The 19079-nt window shown below is 48.5% G+C and overlaps 1 protein-coding gene across 3 annotated transcripts in view; it reads left to right on the top strand.

Moving 5' to 3' along the window:
* SYNDIG1 (synapse differentiation inducing 1) overlaps positions 1–19079 on the top strand; it is a 108201-nt gene that overhangs the window by 44708 nt on the left and 44414 nt on the right. For all 3 annotated transcript variants that reach the window (XM_081560435.1, XM_081560434.1, XM_081560437.1), the window contains exon 2: positions 5397–5954. In XM_081560435.1, coding sequence (XP_081416561.1) covers positions 5475–5954 — 480 coding nt within the window. In that variant the 5' untranslated portion in view covers positions 5397–5474. The remainder of the gene's footprint in view (positions 1–5396; positions 5955–19079) is intronic.

Consider the following 19079-nt stretch of genomic DNA (forward strand, 5'->3'; position numbering starts at 1 on the left):
TCAGAGATGCTGCTCTAAAGGTAGTTTTACATGTTAAATGTGACTCTTGCTGCACAAATTCTGGCACAGAAAAGGGTCTTAATCAGCTGCAGAGGCACAGACATCAAGTACTACACTACGAAATTCCTTCCTCCCCCAATAGACACACATTAACAGTGCAGATGCTCCTGCCTTCCAGGGGATGGGGGAATGAGTGAGAGGAGGTGGGGAGATGGATTTTTTTATCAAAATCTAGAACTGTTTACAGGCTCAGAGAAAAAGACAACTCATAGGAAGAAGGTTTAGGTCTTCACTTGCATTTACTTTATTGCTCATACCTCTGGAAATTATTACACTTACAACTCTGGTTCCCAAAACTTTCTTTAGATTTTTTTTCTGAGTTACTTCCTCAGAGCAAAACATCTATGAAATATTGGAAACAAGGTTGAGAGAAACACAACCTGGAATATGTAATCCTAGTTTCTCCACGGAGAGGTCCATGTATAATTCTGCCATATTCATAATAAAGGGTCCTGCTGGTGCGCGTGTGTGGTGGGTCCAGATGCAGATGGAGCTCAGCATCGCTCAGACCCTGTTTCTGGTGAGGGAGATGGAGGCTGGGGCTGCAGTCTGGGCCGCCTTGTTCTGAAGCCCCTGCTGTGTTGGGTCGGAGCTTTCTGTCCAATGAGGAGGCAGGCTCAGCCCATGGTGTGCCTTCCGTCAGCAGGTCACATGACCTGTCTGCCCAGGCTTTCTTTGGTCCAGCTGGGGTGGGGAACACCCCGCTTCTGCTCTCCACACTCTTAGGGCATCTGTCACTCCATGTTCCAGGGCTGTACGTGAAATGCCTTTCCCGCACTCCAGAGGCTCAGACTGAGAGTTCATTTTGCTTTGTTCTGTTTTGAAGACGTTTCCATTCTGACTTGGTTTCCCTTGTGGTTCAAATGCATGCAGTGCATGCAACCCGGGTTTGATCCCTGGGTCAGGAAGATCCACTGGAGGAGGAAATGGCAACCCACTGCAGTATTCCTGCCTGGAAAACCCCATGGACAGAGGGCTGTGGCGGGCTACAGTCCATGGGGTCACAAAGAGTCAGACACGACTGAGCGACTAACGCAGTTAACCCCATTCTGACTGCGCATTTGCCAGAAAAAGAAAGCTCTGTTGTATTAACAACTCAACAGGAGAGGTGCAGTCATAATTAATCCAGTATTACATAGGATCTCAAGGAGAACAGTTGCCCCCTGCAACAAAATGCCATGCAGCCACACAGTGGGTGACCCCTTGGCCATGGAAGGAATGAAGCCCTGACACGGACACACCAATGCATCCTGAACACATGATACTCAGTGAGAGAAGCCTGTCACAGAGACCACATGCCCGATTCTTTTTATGTGGAACATCCAGAGTCATCAAACCCATACATGCAGCAGGCAGACTGGCAGCTGCCAGGAGCTAGGGGAGAGGGCAGTGCTTGCTATGTAACAAGTGATGGAAATATTCTGGAATTGGATGGGAGGAAGACTGCACACCTCTGTGAGTATGCTACAGCCCTGGAAACTATACACTTTAAAAGTCAGGTGGGGCCGTCCATGGTGGTCCAGTGGTTAGGAATCCACCTTGCGATGCATGGGGTGTGGGTTCGATCTCTGGTCGGGGAACTGAGATTCCACAAGCTGCGGAGCAACTAAGCCCATGTGTCACGACTACTGAGCCTGCGCTCTGGAGCCTGTGCACCACAACCCAAGAGTCCGTGCACTGCGACGAAAGAGCCTACAAGTCTTTGCAAGACACTGCAAAGATCCCTCGTGCTGCAACTAAGACCTTGTGCAGCTGAATAAATATTTTAAAATTAATTTTAAAAATAAAAAAGTAAAAGTCAGGTGAACATTAAGATGGTGGCACGCGTGCACTCGGTCATGTCCAACTCTCTGCAACCCCATGGGCTCCTTTGTCCATGGGATTTTCCAGGCAAGGATACTGGGGCAGGTTGCCATTTCCTTCTGGGGATCTTCCTGACCCAGGGATCGAACCTGTGTCTCTAGATTATATCCCAATAATGTTATTTTTTTTTTAATGAATGAAGTTACTAACTAAAATGAGAGAACAACAGAACTGGGATCTTCCTGAAACAGCACGCACCCCTCAGCTGTGAGCGCTGATGGTGGGGTCCACAGTCTGACAAGCTTCCCCCACTTTCTGGGTGACATGTGGGTGTCACTCCAGCTAAGTGAGGAGATGGTACACCTTGGAGTCAGATGTACCTGGTTCCAATCCCACCTGTTTCTCTTCCTGGCTAGAGCATATTTTTTTTTCTTTGCTTTTTAACACACTGTCCAGGTTTGTCATCACTTTCCTGCCAAGAAGCAAGGGTCTTCTAATTTCATGGCTGCAGTCACCATCCACAGTGATTTTGGAGCCTAAGAAGAGGAAATCTGTCACCGCTTCCACCTTTTCCCCTCCTATTTGCCATGACGTGATAGGACCGGATGCCATGATCTTAGGTTTTTTTTTAATATTTAATTTTAGGTCAGCTTTTTCAGTCTCTTCCTTCACCCTCATCAGGAGGTTTAGTTCCTCTTTGCTTTCTGCCATTAGAGTGGTATTATCCACATATCTGAGGTTGTCGATATTCCTCCCAGCAATTCACTAGAGAGCATTCCCTAAAAAGTGCAAAAGAGCCCTTGTGGTGATGTTCATTCGGATCTGAGTCAGCAGCTCCAGGTGGTCAAGACTCCGCCTTCCTGACTGAATCCCAGGGGGTGCTGATGCTGCAGGGGTTCTCAGACGACTCTGGGTGGTGGAGACGTAAGCTGTGCCTGCCTACAAATGCCACGATTTCAACCGACTTCAGGATTGGTACAAGGCAAGGAGATCCCTAAGTAGGGTTAGTCCAATCCTGTAACCCTTGAGACTGTTACTTTTTTTTTTTTCAATTTATTTATTTTAATTGGAGGCTAATTACTTCACAATATTGTAGTGGTTTTTGCCATTCATTGATCTACATTTTTAGCAGGGACCAGGGTAATCTTTTTTGTTTTTTTTAAATAAATTTATTTATTTTAGTTGGGGGCTAATTACTTTACAATATTGTAGTAGTTTTTGCCATACACTGACATGAATCAGCCATAGGTTTACATGTGTTCACCTTCCTGGACCCCCCTCCCACCTCCCTCCCCATCCCATCCCTCTGGGTCATCCCATTGCCCCAGCCCTGAGCATTTGCTTTTGACAGATATTCACTGAACACCAGCTGTATACCAGGGCAAGAACAGGGAGGGAACTGTGGTCCTTTGTCTCAGGCGCTGGGCAGGACAGGGCTGAGGAGGCAGTGATGTTGAGAGCTGTCACATTGGCAGAGAAGGATACACCAGGAGCTGTAGGAGAAACTGGAGCCCAGTGGCCGGGAACGCACCGGAAAAGGGAGGGTCACACTGGCTACGCTGGAACAAGGGACTCCATCCAAGAAGAGGAATTTAAACAAATGCAACCACATGTCCTTTGTAAGATACTCACTGCGGATCCTGGCAGAAGGAGCTGAGTCTGAGAAGCCGATCTGAGCTTCAAGAGGGTTTTTCTGGTCTTGGTGGTACATCCAGCCCTGCACAAGGGGCCCATTGGCTTCTCTGTGGAAGGATGAAGATCAGAGAGGCTGGATGTTTGGACCAGAAACACCTGGAGGAGCTGGGAAGGTGACCAGGCGTGGAGGTGACGCTCACACACAGGACATGCTTCACAGGTGCCCAGAATTCCTGGTTTTAGCTCTTGGTTGTTACTGGGCCCCAAGGCTGAGGGCTTAGAGGCCCAGGAACAGAGCCGGCACTGTGTTCTGACTTCTCTTAAATGTGTCACGGTGTCAAGCTGGTGACACCCACACCTCTCAGTGCATACCGTGCTCTCGACCAGTCGTCTGTCCATATGATTCAACTGCTATTTTCCCATTAATCGCAAGGGTGTCTTCTTTCTCTCCTCTGCTCGGTGTAAAATTTTAGATTCCTGTGCGTGTGCATGCTCAGTCGCTTCAGTTGTATCTGACTCCTTGTGACCCTATGGACTGTAGCCCCCCGGGCTCCTCTGTCCATGGGATTCTCCAGACAAAAATACTGAAGTGGGTTGCCATTCCCTTCTCCAGGAGATCTTCCCGACCCAGGGATTGAACCCGAGTCTCTTACTTTTCCTACATTGGCAGGCGGGTTCTTTACCACTAGTGCCACCTTAGATTCCTGTAGCTACCCCGAAACAAAGCAGTTATAATGTAAGACAATTCTTAAATCTCCTATGAAGCCAGAACAGCAAAAGCCTCAAGATGGAATGTTGCTACATAATAGTTATTAACTTGCAAAGAGGAAAAGCTGTCTCCCCAAAATGGTAAAATTTGGTGTCTTCTTAACATTTGAAACTCTAGAAAGGAAACTGATCTAGGGGGAAATAGTTCAGAAGAATTCTTAATTATATCCCAGATACACAGATGTTTCTCTAAGCTGAGCACCATTGAGGCAGAGAAATTTTCAGTCCACCTCCTGGGACCCTGCTGAAGGCCAGTGTGTGTGTCAGAATAATTCTAACATGTGTGTAGAACATACTGAAATGTGCGTGTAAGATTTCCTCAGCTGGGGAGCTTAGTCCACGTACAGCACTAACATATAGGTCTTCTTATCACTTACCTTCTAAATCTGTGTGGAGCGTTTTTGTTTTTTGTTTTTATCATACAAAGTCATTTTATGGTAAGTTATATGCAAAAGCAACTTAGTTCTTCAGGAAAAAGAAAAGATAAAATAGATCAATATTTAAGATATGCTAGACAAAACATCTGAAGATATAAAGATAAAAATACATTACTCAAAAATCTTGAATTTATTAGAATATAAAGCTTTTAAATCCCTCTAGTCAAAATTTCATTCACAAGAGGTTGTAGGTTGGTTGCTTGTTGAAAATCTATTTGAAAAAATCAAAAGCTAAAATAGTTCTTTATTACTTTGTTCCATTAGTACTAAGTCACAAGATCTTTGTAAGTCAGCCCTCTCTTCCTTGGTGCGAGTTTTTCTGCTGGGATGAGGAGCCTGGGAGAGTTGAATGAATGGCCCCACTTGCCCTGTGGTCAAGGCTGGTGTGAGTGGACTTGCCTGTGGGTTTCAGGAGTCAGCTGAAATCCTGGGGTTCTCTGGGGTGGCAGTGGTCCTAATTCCTGCACAGCCTCCTTCATTGGAAAGCAGAGTCTGTCCAAAGATGTACAGGATCTATCTCTGCCTCCCTTTGGCCACTGCTCCCACCGAGCCTGTCTAAACCATCAGGGTAAGTGAGTTCAGATCAGTGACTGTTCACCCCAGGGACCAGGACACACTGGGACAATCAGGGTCTGACTGATGAGCTTTGCAGGTTTGATTTCCTTGTCTCATCTCTGTTTCTTCCTCCTCCAGGAGAAATGGGCCCCGTGAGGCAAGTGTGACCCTCGAGTCCAGCCCGCCAGCCCGACAACCAGCCGGGAGGACAGCACCATGGCTGGAGTCGTGGAGCAGAAGAGCGGGCTGGTGCACGGCAAGCTCGGCGAGGCTGGCAAGAGAAACGGCCTCATCAACACCAGGAGCCTGGTGGCCGAGAGCCGGGATGGCCTGGTGTCCGTGTACCCCGCTCCCCAGTACCAGAGCTGCCGGGTGGTGGGCAGTGTGGCTCCAGCCGGCCCAGACGGCGCCAGGAACGAGCCACTCCAACAGCTGCTGGACCCCAGCACACTCCAGCAGTCGGTGGAGTCCCGCTACCGGCCCAACCTCATCCTCTACTCGGAGAGCGTGCTGCGCCCCTGGGGGGACGGCGTGGCGGCTGACTGCTGTGAGACCACCTTCATCGAGGACCGCTCGCCCACCAAGGAGAGCTTGGAGTACCCCGATGGCAAGTTCATTGACCTCTCGCCCGAAGACATCAAGATCCACACGCTATCCTACGATGTGGAGGAGGAGGAAGAGTTCCAGGAGCTGGAGGTCAGAGCATGTGCTTGTCACAGGCCATTGGGAGTGGGGTGTGGGACTCCAGGGGAACGAGAGCCAGGCAGGCACAAGTCAGGATGTGAAGCCAGTGAGCGAAAGTACAAGGAAACCACAGCCTTCTGGGCGCCCTTCACTCAGAATCTGTGTAAGAGATACAGGGATGGAGAAGGAGGTGAGGACTGGGACCTAGGGCTTCAGCGGGGATTCTGCTCAGGGGACACAAGGTCGAGGCCATCAGGATGGGACTAAGACACATTTAAGGGTTGACCATGCTGGCAGCTCAGGGGGTTGAGGGTTTCTGCTGACCACCTGGCCACGGGAGAGTGCTGTGCTATGCTAAGTGGCTTCTGCTAAGTTGCTTCAGTCGTGTCCGACTCTGTGTGACTCCATAGACGGCAGCCCACCAGGCTCCCCCGTCCCTGGGATTCTCCAGGCAAGAACACTGGAGTGGGTTGCCATTTCCTTCTCCAATGCATGAAAGTAAAGTCGCTCAGTCATGTCCGACTCTTTGTGACCCCATGGACTGTAGCCCACCAGTCTCCTCCGTCCATGGGATTTTCCAGGCAAGAGTACTGGAGTGGGGTCCCATTGCCTTCTCCGCAGTTGTGTACAATTCTATGGATGGTAGCCCTCCAGGCTCCTCTGTCCAAGGGATTCTCCAGGAAAGAATACTGGAGTGGGTTGCCATGCCCTCCTCCAGGGGCTCTTCCTGACCCAGGGAACAGGGAACAGTGGCCACTGGCCAAAGCCCCCAGGGGAGGGAGGTTCTGCATGAGCCTGGAAGTGTACACATGGGGACAATTTGGGATGTTTTGCCTGCCACATGTGGTTTCCTTAATTTGACATTCTGGAGTGTTTACTGAGGATTGTTGGAACAGCTGAAACCTAAAACTGGCTGGAAGAAATAGTTGAAATTGATAGCATAAGGGGCAGACAAGCTGAATTATTGTAGAGTCCCGTCTCCCGTAGGGCAGGCATGGGCTTCAGATCACACTCTTAGAAACATGCTTGTTGGCCATGGTGTGCCACACAGTTGCCCCCATGGTGGGGTGAGAGCAACGCGACAGGGGTCTGAGCCCAGAAGACCAGCACCCAGGCTAGGGGGCAGTTGTTTCACGGCTGTGGGGATGGCTGGAAGAAGGCTGCTTCATTGGGCTTGCCGGGTTCCCCTACTGGCCTGAACCTGAGAATGCTGGCTGGCCACTGGCCCCGGAGACAGGACCACACGCCTGTCATCATGTGGCGGCCATGTGAGTCCAGCAAGCCAGAGCTCTTCAAGCCTATGTGTGGAACACACGTTACATCTGACCGTCCCAAGCAAGTCATGTGGCCAAGGCCAAAGTCGGTGTGCAAGGGGCTGCTCAGGGTGACGGGACAGGAACGTCTCAACTGGGGGCCAGAACGGCAGCAGCCCCCAGCAAGCAAGGGTGCAGACCGCTCAGCGTCACTCTTCAATCGTCAAACTGAACGGAATGAGAACAGTCGTGCTCCTATTGTGAACGAAACAAAAAACTCAGTCCCACTGACCTGAGGCTCTTCCCAGGAAGCAGCTCTACTTTGGACAAGAGAGAACATGGTTTTGCATCCTTGGGGAATGCCATAGCATCACTCGGTCTTCAGCAGAGCGATTCTGTTTCCAGGAAATCGCAGTTTGCAGAGAGCTTTGCCCAGGTAGGAGCAGGGTCTGTCGCAGGAGCTTCCCCTCTGCCCTCATCTTCTGCCTGATCGGGCTCGCCCTGCACTTGCAGCAGAGCGGTCCTAGTGCAGATAGGTCTGCTTGCCGGGCACACGTCTGCAGGAGCTCGTGTGGCTGCGTCCTCCTGGGGTCTGGGGTCAGCGGTGTTAGCAAGCAGATCTCAGCTGATTGTAAGCGTCTCGCAGAGGGGCCTCGGCCACAGCATCTGCCCTGCACTGTCTCACAGCTGAGAGTCGTCCTGGGGGGCTCTGGCGGTGCACAAGGATGGAGGGTGGCCAAGCAGGCCACCTCGGGGGCCCTGGGGATTCTCCAGGTGTGTGATCACCAGGCTGGGGCCCTGTAGCCCTGGGGCCTCCTCCTGGTTCCCAGACACAACAGCTAAACCTCATCTCCAGGACCCCAACTGCTGGAAATCACATTTCCTTGTCACACAGACAAATTTAAATGGAGAGATGCAGGCACACCTAATAAAGCAGTTCTGCAAAATGTCAAATTCGGGTTTAAAGCTGTGAATAGAAGTGGCTGCAGGTCAAGACTGGAGAGCCTCACCGCGAGTTGAAAGGCTGATTGCCGCCCCTTTGTGTCAAAGCCAAGTCTACGCATCCATCAGAGAGCCTGTGGAATGTCATCACTGGGAACCAGTGATGCAGGAGGAAAGGGGAAGGAGGTGCATGCTTTTGGAGCATCTTCCCTCCCTCCTCTCACCATCTCATCTGACCCCAGCAGCCACTCCAGGCGGCAGGCTCTGTCCCTGACACTGCAAGTGGGAGGCAGAAGCTTGGAGGGCTCTCAGGTGCCTCTGCTGGCTCCAGACGCCTGTGTCCTGACGTCGATGCTGTGTGGTCCCCAAACGGCTGTTTCAGATACAGCCGCTTCCTCACGTCTGAGCCCTCAGCTGGACCTCCCTCCCGTGAAAAACCAGAAGTCCCAGAAACCTGTTGGGAGAGACAGGATTTCACACTACAGGTAGCACCTGTAGAGGCTTCTTCACACACAGGAGAAGAGCTGAGAGGACACGCAAACGTTGGATGAGAACCCCAAAGTGAGAATGAGACAGAACAACAAAAATAAAAGAGGGGACCCAGAAGAAACAGAAATAACTCAGAAAAAAAACAGGCAGTGTTTTGAACACAATCTCCTGTCCCGTGAGGCTGGGAGGGGCTGATCTGGGGTGGGGTGAGGAAGCAGGATGCAATTCTGTTGGTTTGCCTGGCTACCCCGGGCTGGAACCTCACACGCAGTGATGACAGAGGTGGTGAGTGGGGGTCCTCCCTTCACTCCTGGTTCAGGGACAGCGCTCAGACTCTCAAATGAATGACTGAGCTCTTCAGGCTCTTTATCAGATGCAGAAAGTGGCCTTTGTCAAGATGTGGTTGAACAGTTTTTTAATATAAAAAACAGGTATTTAACTTTGCCAAATGTCCATTTAGATCATCATGTGTGTTGGGGGGTTGTCTTTATCCTATTGATATGACCTATTACATTAATTGATTTTCACATGTTGAACTATCCTTTCATATACTAAACTATCCTTTTACATTTGGGGATAAATTGGCCACAGTGTTTGCGCCTCTTTATATATTGCTGGATTCAACGTGCTAACAATTTGGTAAGGATTTTTATTTCTGTGTCCATGAGGACCCTTGGTCCTTGACAACTGCAGCTTTCTTTTCTTGTGTCTTTCTCTGGCTTTGGTGTCAGGGTGACACTGGCCACAACGGATGAGCTGGGAAGTCTTCCTTCTTCTTCTGTCTGAAAGATGTTGCCCTGCGCTGGGACTTTTTCATCTCAGATAGTCATTCATATTCACAGTGGAGCCACCTGGGCCCAAGCTCTTCTTTGTGGGAAGACTTTTTTTACTACTGATCAGACCTGATTTCCTTATGATTTGAAAGAAAATCTTTAGGTTTTCCTTTCATCTTGACTCAGCTTTAGTAATTTGTGCCACTCTAGGGAATTTCCCCTTTTATCTTAGTTACCTAACTCGTCAGCATAAGGTTGTCCGTAATAGTCCACTTAAATTTTCTTGCTTTCTGCACAGTTGGTGATGTTTCTTCTTCTTCCTGCTTAATTTGGTGATTTTCCATTTTTTTTCTTGCTCAGCCTAGCCAAAGCTTTATAAATTCTGATGATCTTTTCAAATATCTGTGAACTGGTTCCACTGATTTCTCCTTCATTTCAGTTTTCCAGTTCAGGGATTTTCGCTCAGATATTTATGATATTTTCCTCTCTGTTTTCTATAGTCTAAATTTGCTCTTCTTTATCTAGTTTCTTTAGGCTGGAGCTTAGTTATCGCTTTGAGATTTTTCTTCCGGTATAATGTATGTATTTAAAGCTGTAACCTTCAAACACTATTTCAACTACCTCCTATAAACTGTGATATGTTGTGTTTTCATTTCCTGTTTAGTTCAAACTAGGATGTGAGGAGAGCTTCCCAGGTGCTGTGGTCCTCTCCTTTCCAGGAGCTCCTGGAATCATTCCTGGGTCATGAATTCTTGGGTCATCCAGCTCTCTGCCACTTGGCCCAAACAGACTAGAGCCATAAGTTGGGAGAACTGCGAGCTTTCCCATTTGTGGCTGGGAATGGAGTTTCCACCCTGTGCTCTCCAGTCAACTCATCTCCATCTAGCAGCAGAGAATCTAGTCTCCAAGAGGATCCCCTCCCTAGCAGAAATACTTTATGGCCAAGCGGGTGGTGGGTCTGGATGAGCTCAGGGCAAGAACAACCAGACTCACACTATTCTTTTTTTTTTGTACTCAATGATTTTGTTTATAATATTCTTTTTAAAATTAATTTATTTATTATAATTGGAGGCTAATCACCTTACGATATTGTAGTGGGTTTTGCCATACACTGACATGAATCGGCCATGGGTGTACATGTGTCCCCCATCCTGAACCCCCCTCCCACCTCCCTCCCCATCCCATCCCTCAGGGTTGTCCCAGTGCACCGGCTTTGAGTGCCCTGTTTTGTGTATCAAACTTGGACTAGTCATCTATTTCGCATATGATAATATACATGTTTCAGTGCTATTCTCTCAAATCATCCCACCCTCACCTTCTCCTACAGAGTCCATGTTCTTTATACCTTTGTCTCTTTTGCTGTCTCACGTACATATACAGACTCACACTACTCTAACTTAGGATTCAGCAGTGGTTGTAAGCAAACACCCCTCCATTTATCACTGACCCTGGATCATTGCTGAGCCCTCCAAGAAGGCTGTTTTGAAAATTCTCCTCAGTCATTTCTCAGGGACAGGATTTGCCTGCCTCCTGCCTCTGTCATACCAGAAGTCTTCCAGGATATTATCTGAAGTGCTGTGTGTGTTTTCCAGCAGACACTAGATGTGGACAAAGAGTATGTCCACAGATGGCTTGTGCTTAGGTTAAGAATCTTAATCCAATTAATTATCTTTAAATAATCTGACATATATCCACTTAAAGTATTAGGAAATTTAATTAGTCATTTTCCTCCCTTGAGACAGTCTGTTCAGTTCAGTTCAGTCGCTCAGTCGTGTCAGACTCTTCACAACCCCGTGGACCGAAGCATGCCAGGCCTCCCTGTCCATCACCAACTCCTGGAGTTTACCCAAACTCATGTCAATTGAGTTGGTGATGCCATCCAACCATCTCATGCTCTGTCATCCCCTTCTCCTCCTGCCTTCAATCTTTCCATAAATAAAGAATTATATTTAGACATCCCAGTTTCTTATGGCTCTAAGTGTGGATCATTCACCCCTGGATGAATGATCTGAAAATCATTCAAAATGATCAGGAGATCTGTCCTAACTCCTTATAGTCACATCTGATCTAGTGCTGTCCAACCTGCAGCAAACTCCTCCTTCTGTAAACAGGCCTATGTGAATAACTTCCTATCTGGAAATTAAATTTACCTTTATGGAATAAATATTTTGAGGGCATCCTACATACTGACAATTTCCAAAGACAAATTCAAAAATATTGTGTGCAATGTAAGCATGATCAGAATAGTAGTGTGCCATTTACCGTTTTCATTTTCTGTGTCAAGGGAAACTCTCATTTAAATGTGGGACTCGCAGCATGTTTCTTAAAAAGTAAAAATCAATATCTTTATATTCTCATCTTACATTTGCCAGTAAAAGGCACTGGAGTGTGTAATTATAGCCGTTTGATGAGGGGAGAATCTCTGAGATAATAAATCCATCTGTCATAAGAACACAAGGGGATCGTTCGTCATGTTCCTCTGAAATACTTTACGATAAGCAGAAGGATAGGCGCGTCAGATTGAATTTGTATGCCAAGGAAATAAAACCTTGTTACTTTTTCAAGCTCACACTGATCAGATCTCTTATCCGTGGCTTCTGAGCCCCTGCTCAGAATCACAGTTGGGAGAAAACTGTTTATCTGTTTTGACAAAGGGAGAATCTTTCATCATTATAAGACTATAGTTATTCTGGGGCTTCCCTGGTGGTCCAGTAACTAAGGCTTCACACTCACAATGCAGGAGGCCTGGGTTCCATCCCTGGTCAGGGAACTAGATCCCGCATGCCACATAGAAGTTCAAAGATCCCACGTGCTGCAACTAAGACCCAGAGCAGCCAAATAAAATTTTTTTTAAAAGACTACAGCTATTTGAAAGATGGTAACGATAACCCTGTATGCGAGACAGAATAAGAGACACAGATGCATAGAACAGTCTTATGGACTCTGAGGGAGAAGGTGAGGGTGGGATGTTCTGAGAGAATAGCACTGAAACATGTATATTATCATATGTGAAACAGAACACCATTCCAGGTTCGATGCATGAGACAAATGCTCAGGGCTGGGGCAATGGGATGACCCAGAGGGATGGGATGGGGAGGGAGGTGGGAGGGGGGTTCAGGATGGGGAACACATGTAAACCCAGGGCTGATTCATGTCAATGTATGGCAAAAACCACTACAATATTGCAAAGTAATTGGCCCCCAACTAAAATAAATAAATTTATTAAAAAAAAAAAAAGACTACAGCTATTCTAAGATTGCCAGGAGTAATATCAACAACTTCAGATATGCAGATGATACCACTCTAATGGCAGAAAGTGAAGAAGAACTAAAGAACCTCTTGAGGAAGGTGAAATAAGGGAGTGAAAAACTGGCTGAAAACTCAACATTCAAAAAACTAAGATCATGGCATCCAGTCCCATCACTTCATGGCAAATAGAAGGGTTAAAAGTAGAAGCAGAGACAGATTTTATTTTCTTGGGCTCCAAAATCACTGTGGATGGTGACTGCAGCCATGAAATTAAAAGACACTAGCTCATTGGAAGGAAAGCTATGACAAACTTAGCATGTTAAAATGCAAAGACATCACTTTGCTGACAAAGGTCCGTAAAGTCAAAGCTACAGTTTTTCCAGTAGTCACTTATGAATATGAGAGTTGGATGATAAAGAAGGCTGAGCACCAAAAAATTGATGCTTTCTAATTGTGGTGTTTGGGAAGACTTCTGAGACTCCCTTGGACAGCAAGATCAAACCAGTCAATCCTAAAGGAAATCAACCCTGAATATTCATTGGAAGGACTGATGCTGAAGGTGAAGCTCCAAAACTTCGGCTACCTGATGCGAAGAGCCAGCTCATTGGAAAAGACCCTGATGCTGGGAAAGATTGAAGGCAGGCAGAGAAGAGGGTGACAGAGGATGAGATGGTTAGATGGCATCACCGATTCAATGGACATGCGTTTGAGCAAATTCTGGGAGATGGTGAAGACAGGGAAGCCTGGTGTGCTGCAGTCCATAGGGTCACAAAGAGTCAGACACGACTTAGCGACTGAACAATTCTAATGAAATCAGCTTTCATAGGATTACAGGTAGCTGTGAGTCAAACAGCTAATGCGATTTGAATGACAGTGAAAGGAGAGTCCGTGACTTTGGTGAATCTCTGTCATAGTCAGTTTGAACACCAGTAAAATTTGATTCTAAACCATATTGGAATTTAATAAAATTTCTCCAAGCTTAACCAAAGGTCCACCTATTTCAAGCAATATTCATGTAACAAAACCCAGGACCAAGAGCATCCTTTGGGGTCCCTGAGAGACAGATTTGCTCAATGCTTCATGAAATGTCTCTCCTCAATGTGTGCCCCTAACACCCACGTTCAGTGACCACCATGCATGCAGAAAACACTCGTCAAGACCTGGAGCCCTGGGGAGGCCATTTAACCTTGGCCTGTGTTGACAAAAACCTCATCTCCCACTTACTATAGCATAATGTTATCAGAAAGGTAAAGTGATCATAAGCATTCAAGTGTGTTAGAAGAAGGGCAACCTTTGAATTTAAAGTTTTGGTGATGACAGCATGCCCCCCCTTTTTTGGCTGGATTGCAAGGCATGCAGAACTTCCCAGACAGAGATCAAACCCATGCCTCCTGCAGTGGAAGCTCAGAGTCTTAACCCTCAGACCACCAGGGAAGTCAGACAATGCCCTTTTTAAGAGAATCATGGGAAGCGTCACCCCTATATCATGGTCTGTTCAGCTTTTTGTCCATCGTGCTGCTGGGGAACAATGGGAGAATAACCACAGAAATCAAGCATGAGCCCAGCTTCATGATTGCCAATATTTTCCTTTTTTTTTTCCCTTGGCAAGCCATTTTACAGCATTTCCTAAAAAATAAGGAAAAGCTCACAGGGCTGACATGCAGATGGTTGTTCACAGACATACTGTGAATTCTGAGATGCAAAAAGAAACCAACGCAAGGGAAATAATGCAGGTGGCTGGCCCTTGTGTGCTGGAGTTATGCTAGATTTCTGTAACAAGAGGCATTTGGCCGGTGCAAGGATCATCAGATCATTCAGACTATTAGCAGGTGAGAGAGACTCCATCCTTATGGACAAAGAGGCTGCATGTTGCCTTTGTGGTCCCGGGCATTGGGTCCACGGTGCTCATCCCCACCAGGAGGAAATAGACACAGAGGAGGCAAGAGAGAAGCCTCACTGTGCAAAGTGCTGAGGGCTCCTGTCTGGCTGGTCTCCAGGGAGGGTACTGTCCCCATTCAGAAGTGGGATGCTCCCACCTTGGCTGTCCTGGATTTCGGCTGAGGGTCCCAGAAGGACGGATGTTTTCTCCTGGATAATGAAAACCACACCACATATCACGCCCCTGTCACCAGAGAAATGCAAGGCTCTGTTAGGAAGACAGCCTCTGTTCAGTTAAAAAACAAATCCACACAGCAAGAGGTGCACGCTGCTGATGGCAGTGTTCGTAGGAAAACACAGGAAAATGTCCCCTTTGCATGGTTCACCCGAGGTGCCCATAAATATTCACCTGATATCTGTCAGCAAAACATCTGCCAGCCTGCAGTGGTGCTGAGCGGATGAGTCATCAGAAACCTCAAGCCTGGAAAAGTGAGAACCCCCAGGGGGTCTGGGGGATGGCCATGTCCTCCTCAAACAGGTAGAACCTGAGAAGTTGGAGGACACTCCTCAGAGTGGAGAGAAGTATATTTAGAAACAGAGCACATTGCTTGGAACCATAACCTTACATAAGATGCTGCCCACAGAGGTCTACACCATGAAATACAGATTCAAGCAGGATTTCGCAGAGAAAGCAGTGGTGTTTCGGGGAGGCTTGGTGGAGGAGGGTCCAGGTTGTGAAAGGGGAGCAGCTGTAACCTGAGGTCAGATCCCAGAGGACGGTGGTCTTTCCAGCACACCATCCACTGCTCTGCTGGCCCAGGCTGGGTGAAGTCTGCACATGTCTCAGCATGACATTGGGTGGATTTTCCTCTTGTGTTTCTTCTAGGAAATAGAAGGAAGATCTAGCTTTCGATAGGTTAGCCAATTCCTGAGTCTCCTCTTCTAGTCCTTTTGCTTTTATCCCTTTTGAAATCTCAGCAAGCAGCAGATCACCCAAACAGAGTTAAATAAAGTGCAGACACTCGAGGGTCCTGTGAGCAGTCCCCTCCCCCATCACCTCACCTCTCACTCATTCCCCCTACTCCCTAGACTGCTGATCCCCTCGACTTCCCAGCCCCGCACATGGCTTTGCAGCCTCTCCTGCACCCAGAATGTTGTCTCCTCCCCTTCACTGAGCTAGTTTCTCGCCAGCATCCAGGTCACAATGTTAGTGCCCCTGCTGACAAAGTCTCTGTATTTTGGCTTGTTTATTTTCTGTCATACTGGACACCGTCGAGCCATCTTAGGTTGAGTTTCCCAGAAGCGGGCAGTGATGTGAGGACTGTCGAGCACCTGATTTACTGGGAAATGCCCCCTGGAGACCAGCTGGTCAGCAGGGGGAGCAAGATGGGAGGCGTCCAAGGATGGGCTTCAAACCACAGAGGCACTCGGCCTGGCCACGGGACCGGGGTTGTAGGCGGTGTCCCCATGGATGGAGCAGGCCATGGGTGAGTCGAGTGTAGCCTCCAAGGTGATGACCAGAGGCAGAGTTCCTGGATACATCCCCAACTCAGCACCAAGTGGGCGCCTGATGACCCGTCACGCTGATCGGTCTATCAATGAATAAACCACTCTGTCTGAGGGCCTTCCAGGTCAGTGTCGTCCTTTTTTATAATCAAAATGCAGCCAGATTCTCCCTGTGTGAGCAACCAGGCTCCTTGAGCATTTATGCTCCTGGTAAGCATTTATGTGACCTGGAGTTCGTTTCATGGGATGCTTTAAAAAGTCTCCAACATCAAGTTCACGGGGCAGACATGGAAACAGTGCCCCACAGGGCCTGTGGTGGCCCCAGGGCCTCCTGGCAGCGATCAGCTTGGTGCTGAGACACAAGAGCAGACTGTGTTTCCCGCAAACCACAAAAATAGAGACAGGCTCCAAATAAGGCATAAGGAGAAAGCAGAACATGAAGACTGTTATTGGCATTTCATTAAGAAGAGAGAAATCCCAAGGTCGTTCTAGCTAATAGACTTTCCCCGTGACTGCGGAGGAAAGAGGAGAGGGTAGGGGGGCCCCGCCAACCCCACTCAGCCCCCTGCCCATCCTTAGAGTGTCCATGGGATTGAGTAAGATCGAAGCTCCCAGGGACAGCCATGCGGTCCCTCTGGAGAGAACAGAGTCAGAGGTGCTTCATGTGGACAAGCTCGGCAGGGCCACCAGGCCGCTGTCCCTTGCAGAAGTTTGTCCATCTTGGAACAAGATGAAGAGCCTCATGGAGGCTGAAGAACCCAGGAGAATTGAGGACAGAGAACAGAATGAGTGACGGGGGGCTTGTCATTGTTGTCGTTGCTGCGTATTTGCTGAAGTGGACGTTGGTCCAGAGGTAGGTGTCAGGGCAGACAACTTGGGACATTCCTGACATGTGACGGTGGAGAGACACCCCCAAGGCGGAATCCATGTGACTCCCCATCCAAACACCTCTCTTGAGCCCAGCAGCCTCTGTGTAGGTAGGTCCTGGCTGTCTAGGGTGGGGCCTGGGCAACTGCATTTCTGACAGCTTCCAGCGAGGCTGATGCTGCCGCCCCTGGACCACACTGTGAGCAGTGAGGGCAGGGGGTGTCACCGCTCAGTGGTCCAGGCAGCTGCTAAGCCACCTCATGGAGAATCTACAAGAAGGTTTCCCTCGCTAAAAAGGGGCTACCCTCAGTGCCCCCTTGGGATGCCTGAGGACTCCTCTCTTCTTCTTCTAAGGAGGGTCCTTAACCCATCAACAAGGTTCACCCCTTGAGCCCCCTGCCCCAGGACCCTGCTCTTCCCAGTAGGGTATCACTTGACCTTCCTCGTCATCCTGGTTGCTCTGGATCCTTCTTGAGATGAGGTGAGAAGCAGATCACCCAGAGGTGATCTGCACAGTGTGGGGCAGACTGGAGCTCCGGCCCCTCCTTCTAGAACCTCTCTCCCCGAGGCCCGCCGGTGCTGCCAAGCCTTTGGTGTCCGGGTGGCACCAGCCTCTCTCGCTGCCTCTGCCCAGGCACCTCCTCCCCTGGCTCTTTCCACGAGTCCTCACTGCCTCACGCTTAGCCTCAGGAGGCAGTGAGGATGGCTAAGGATCCTCCTCTCCATGTGTCTTCTAGAAACGTAGCAACGAACTGGTGCAGCCTCACGGAGGAGGCAGGTGAGCTCCTTGCCGGGCGGATGCTGGTGGCTTGGGCAGGGTCCTGGCATCGGGCAGTGCCCGCTGGAGGTCAGTGTGCTTCTATGGGACTCTCGGCTCTGTCCTCTGTTCCAGCTGGAACTGCCCACCACCCTCCCTGTAACCGCCACCCCCCGTCTGCTGTCCTTAGCATGGACTGGGGGTCAGGTGTGAGAATGTCAGACTCCTGGCAGACAGGAGAATGTCAGACAGGGGGCTGACCTCTGATCCACCAGCTCTGAGTCCCTTCTCACAACACCTGGGGTCCACCTGGCAGGCAGGATGTCTGCATTTGGGAAGCAAAAGCTAAGGGAAGGATGCCAGGGACTTGAAGGAGAGTGTGGAAGGAGCCAGCTGCCACATCCAAGAGAGAGCAGATACCTCCCCAAATAAGAGATACAAATGGCAAATAAGCACACAGAGATGTCCACATCACCACCTTGGGAGAAGTGAACTAAAGCCAGCACAAGTGAGCCCCGCACAGAGCGTGGGAGGGCAGGATGCTGGGAACCGACAACTACCGAGTGCCGTATGGATGCAGAAGCCAGACGGCCTCCCCAGAAGACAGTTGATCGTTTTCCTGTAAAGTTAAACACCGTGTGGCCCAGCAACCCCATTCTTGGTATTTAAAGACACGAATTCTATGTTCAAGCAGAAATTTTCACGAGTGCATCACAGCCTTTATTAGTAAGAATCAAAAACTGAAAATAAAAGGCCTTCGGTGGACGAATGGACGAACACACAGCGGCACTTACTTATTGTGGAAAATCACTCGGGAATAAAACGGAGTGAACTGCTGACACCCCTGGCAGCCTGGGTGACCCTTGGGGCCTGGTGCTGAGGGGGCTGGTCAGGGGTCTTGCCCCGGGCAGAGGCTGTGTCCTAGTTTAGGCTCTGGGCCACGCTTACGTAAGAGGTGCGGTCACGGATATGGGGCTGCGTTCTATCTTTGCAGTCCCTACAGGAACTCTGTTCTAGTTTCGACACTTTTATGTAGTCTAAAATTGTTTCAAAGGGTCTGTGTGTGTGTGTATACACATATACATCTCTGTGACCTAGACTTAGTTGAAGAGTTTTTAGATGTGACCTCACACACAGACACAGTGAGTAAAATAATTTATTCATATACGTACGTACACATATTGGACAAGGCCATCTTTAATGAATTTTAATACCCTATAATCTTCAAACTAACTAAAATACAATTTAAATACATGCATTCCTTTCAATAAAATGGAATATTTCAGAACAGTAAAGAAACTTGGGAAATGAGTGTTTTTTTCATTTTAATTTTTAATTGAAGGATAATGGCTTTACAGAATTTTGTTGGTTTCTTCGAAACATCAACTTGAATCAGGCATTGTTGTTGTTCAGTTGCTGAGTC

This window comes from Giraffa tippelskirchi, chromosome 13 (assembly GCF_054371585.1).
Source record: "Giraffa tippelskirchi isolate mGirTip1 chromosome 13, T2T-mGirTip1v1.2.pri, whole genome shotgun sequence".
Classification (NCBI taxonomy): domain Eukaryota; kingdom Metazoa; phylum Chordata; class Mammalia; order Artiodactyla; family Giraffidae; genus Giraffa; species Giraffa tippelskirchi.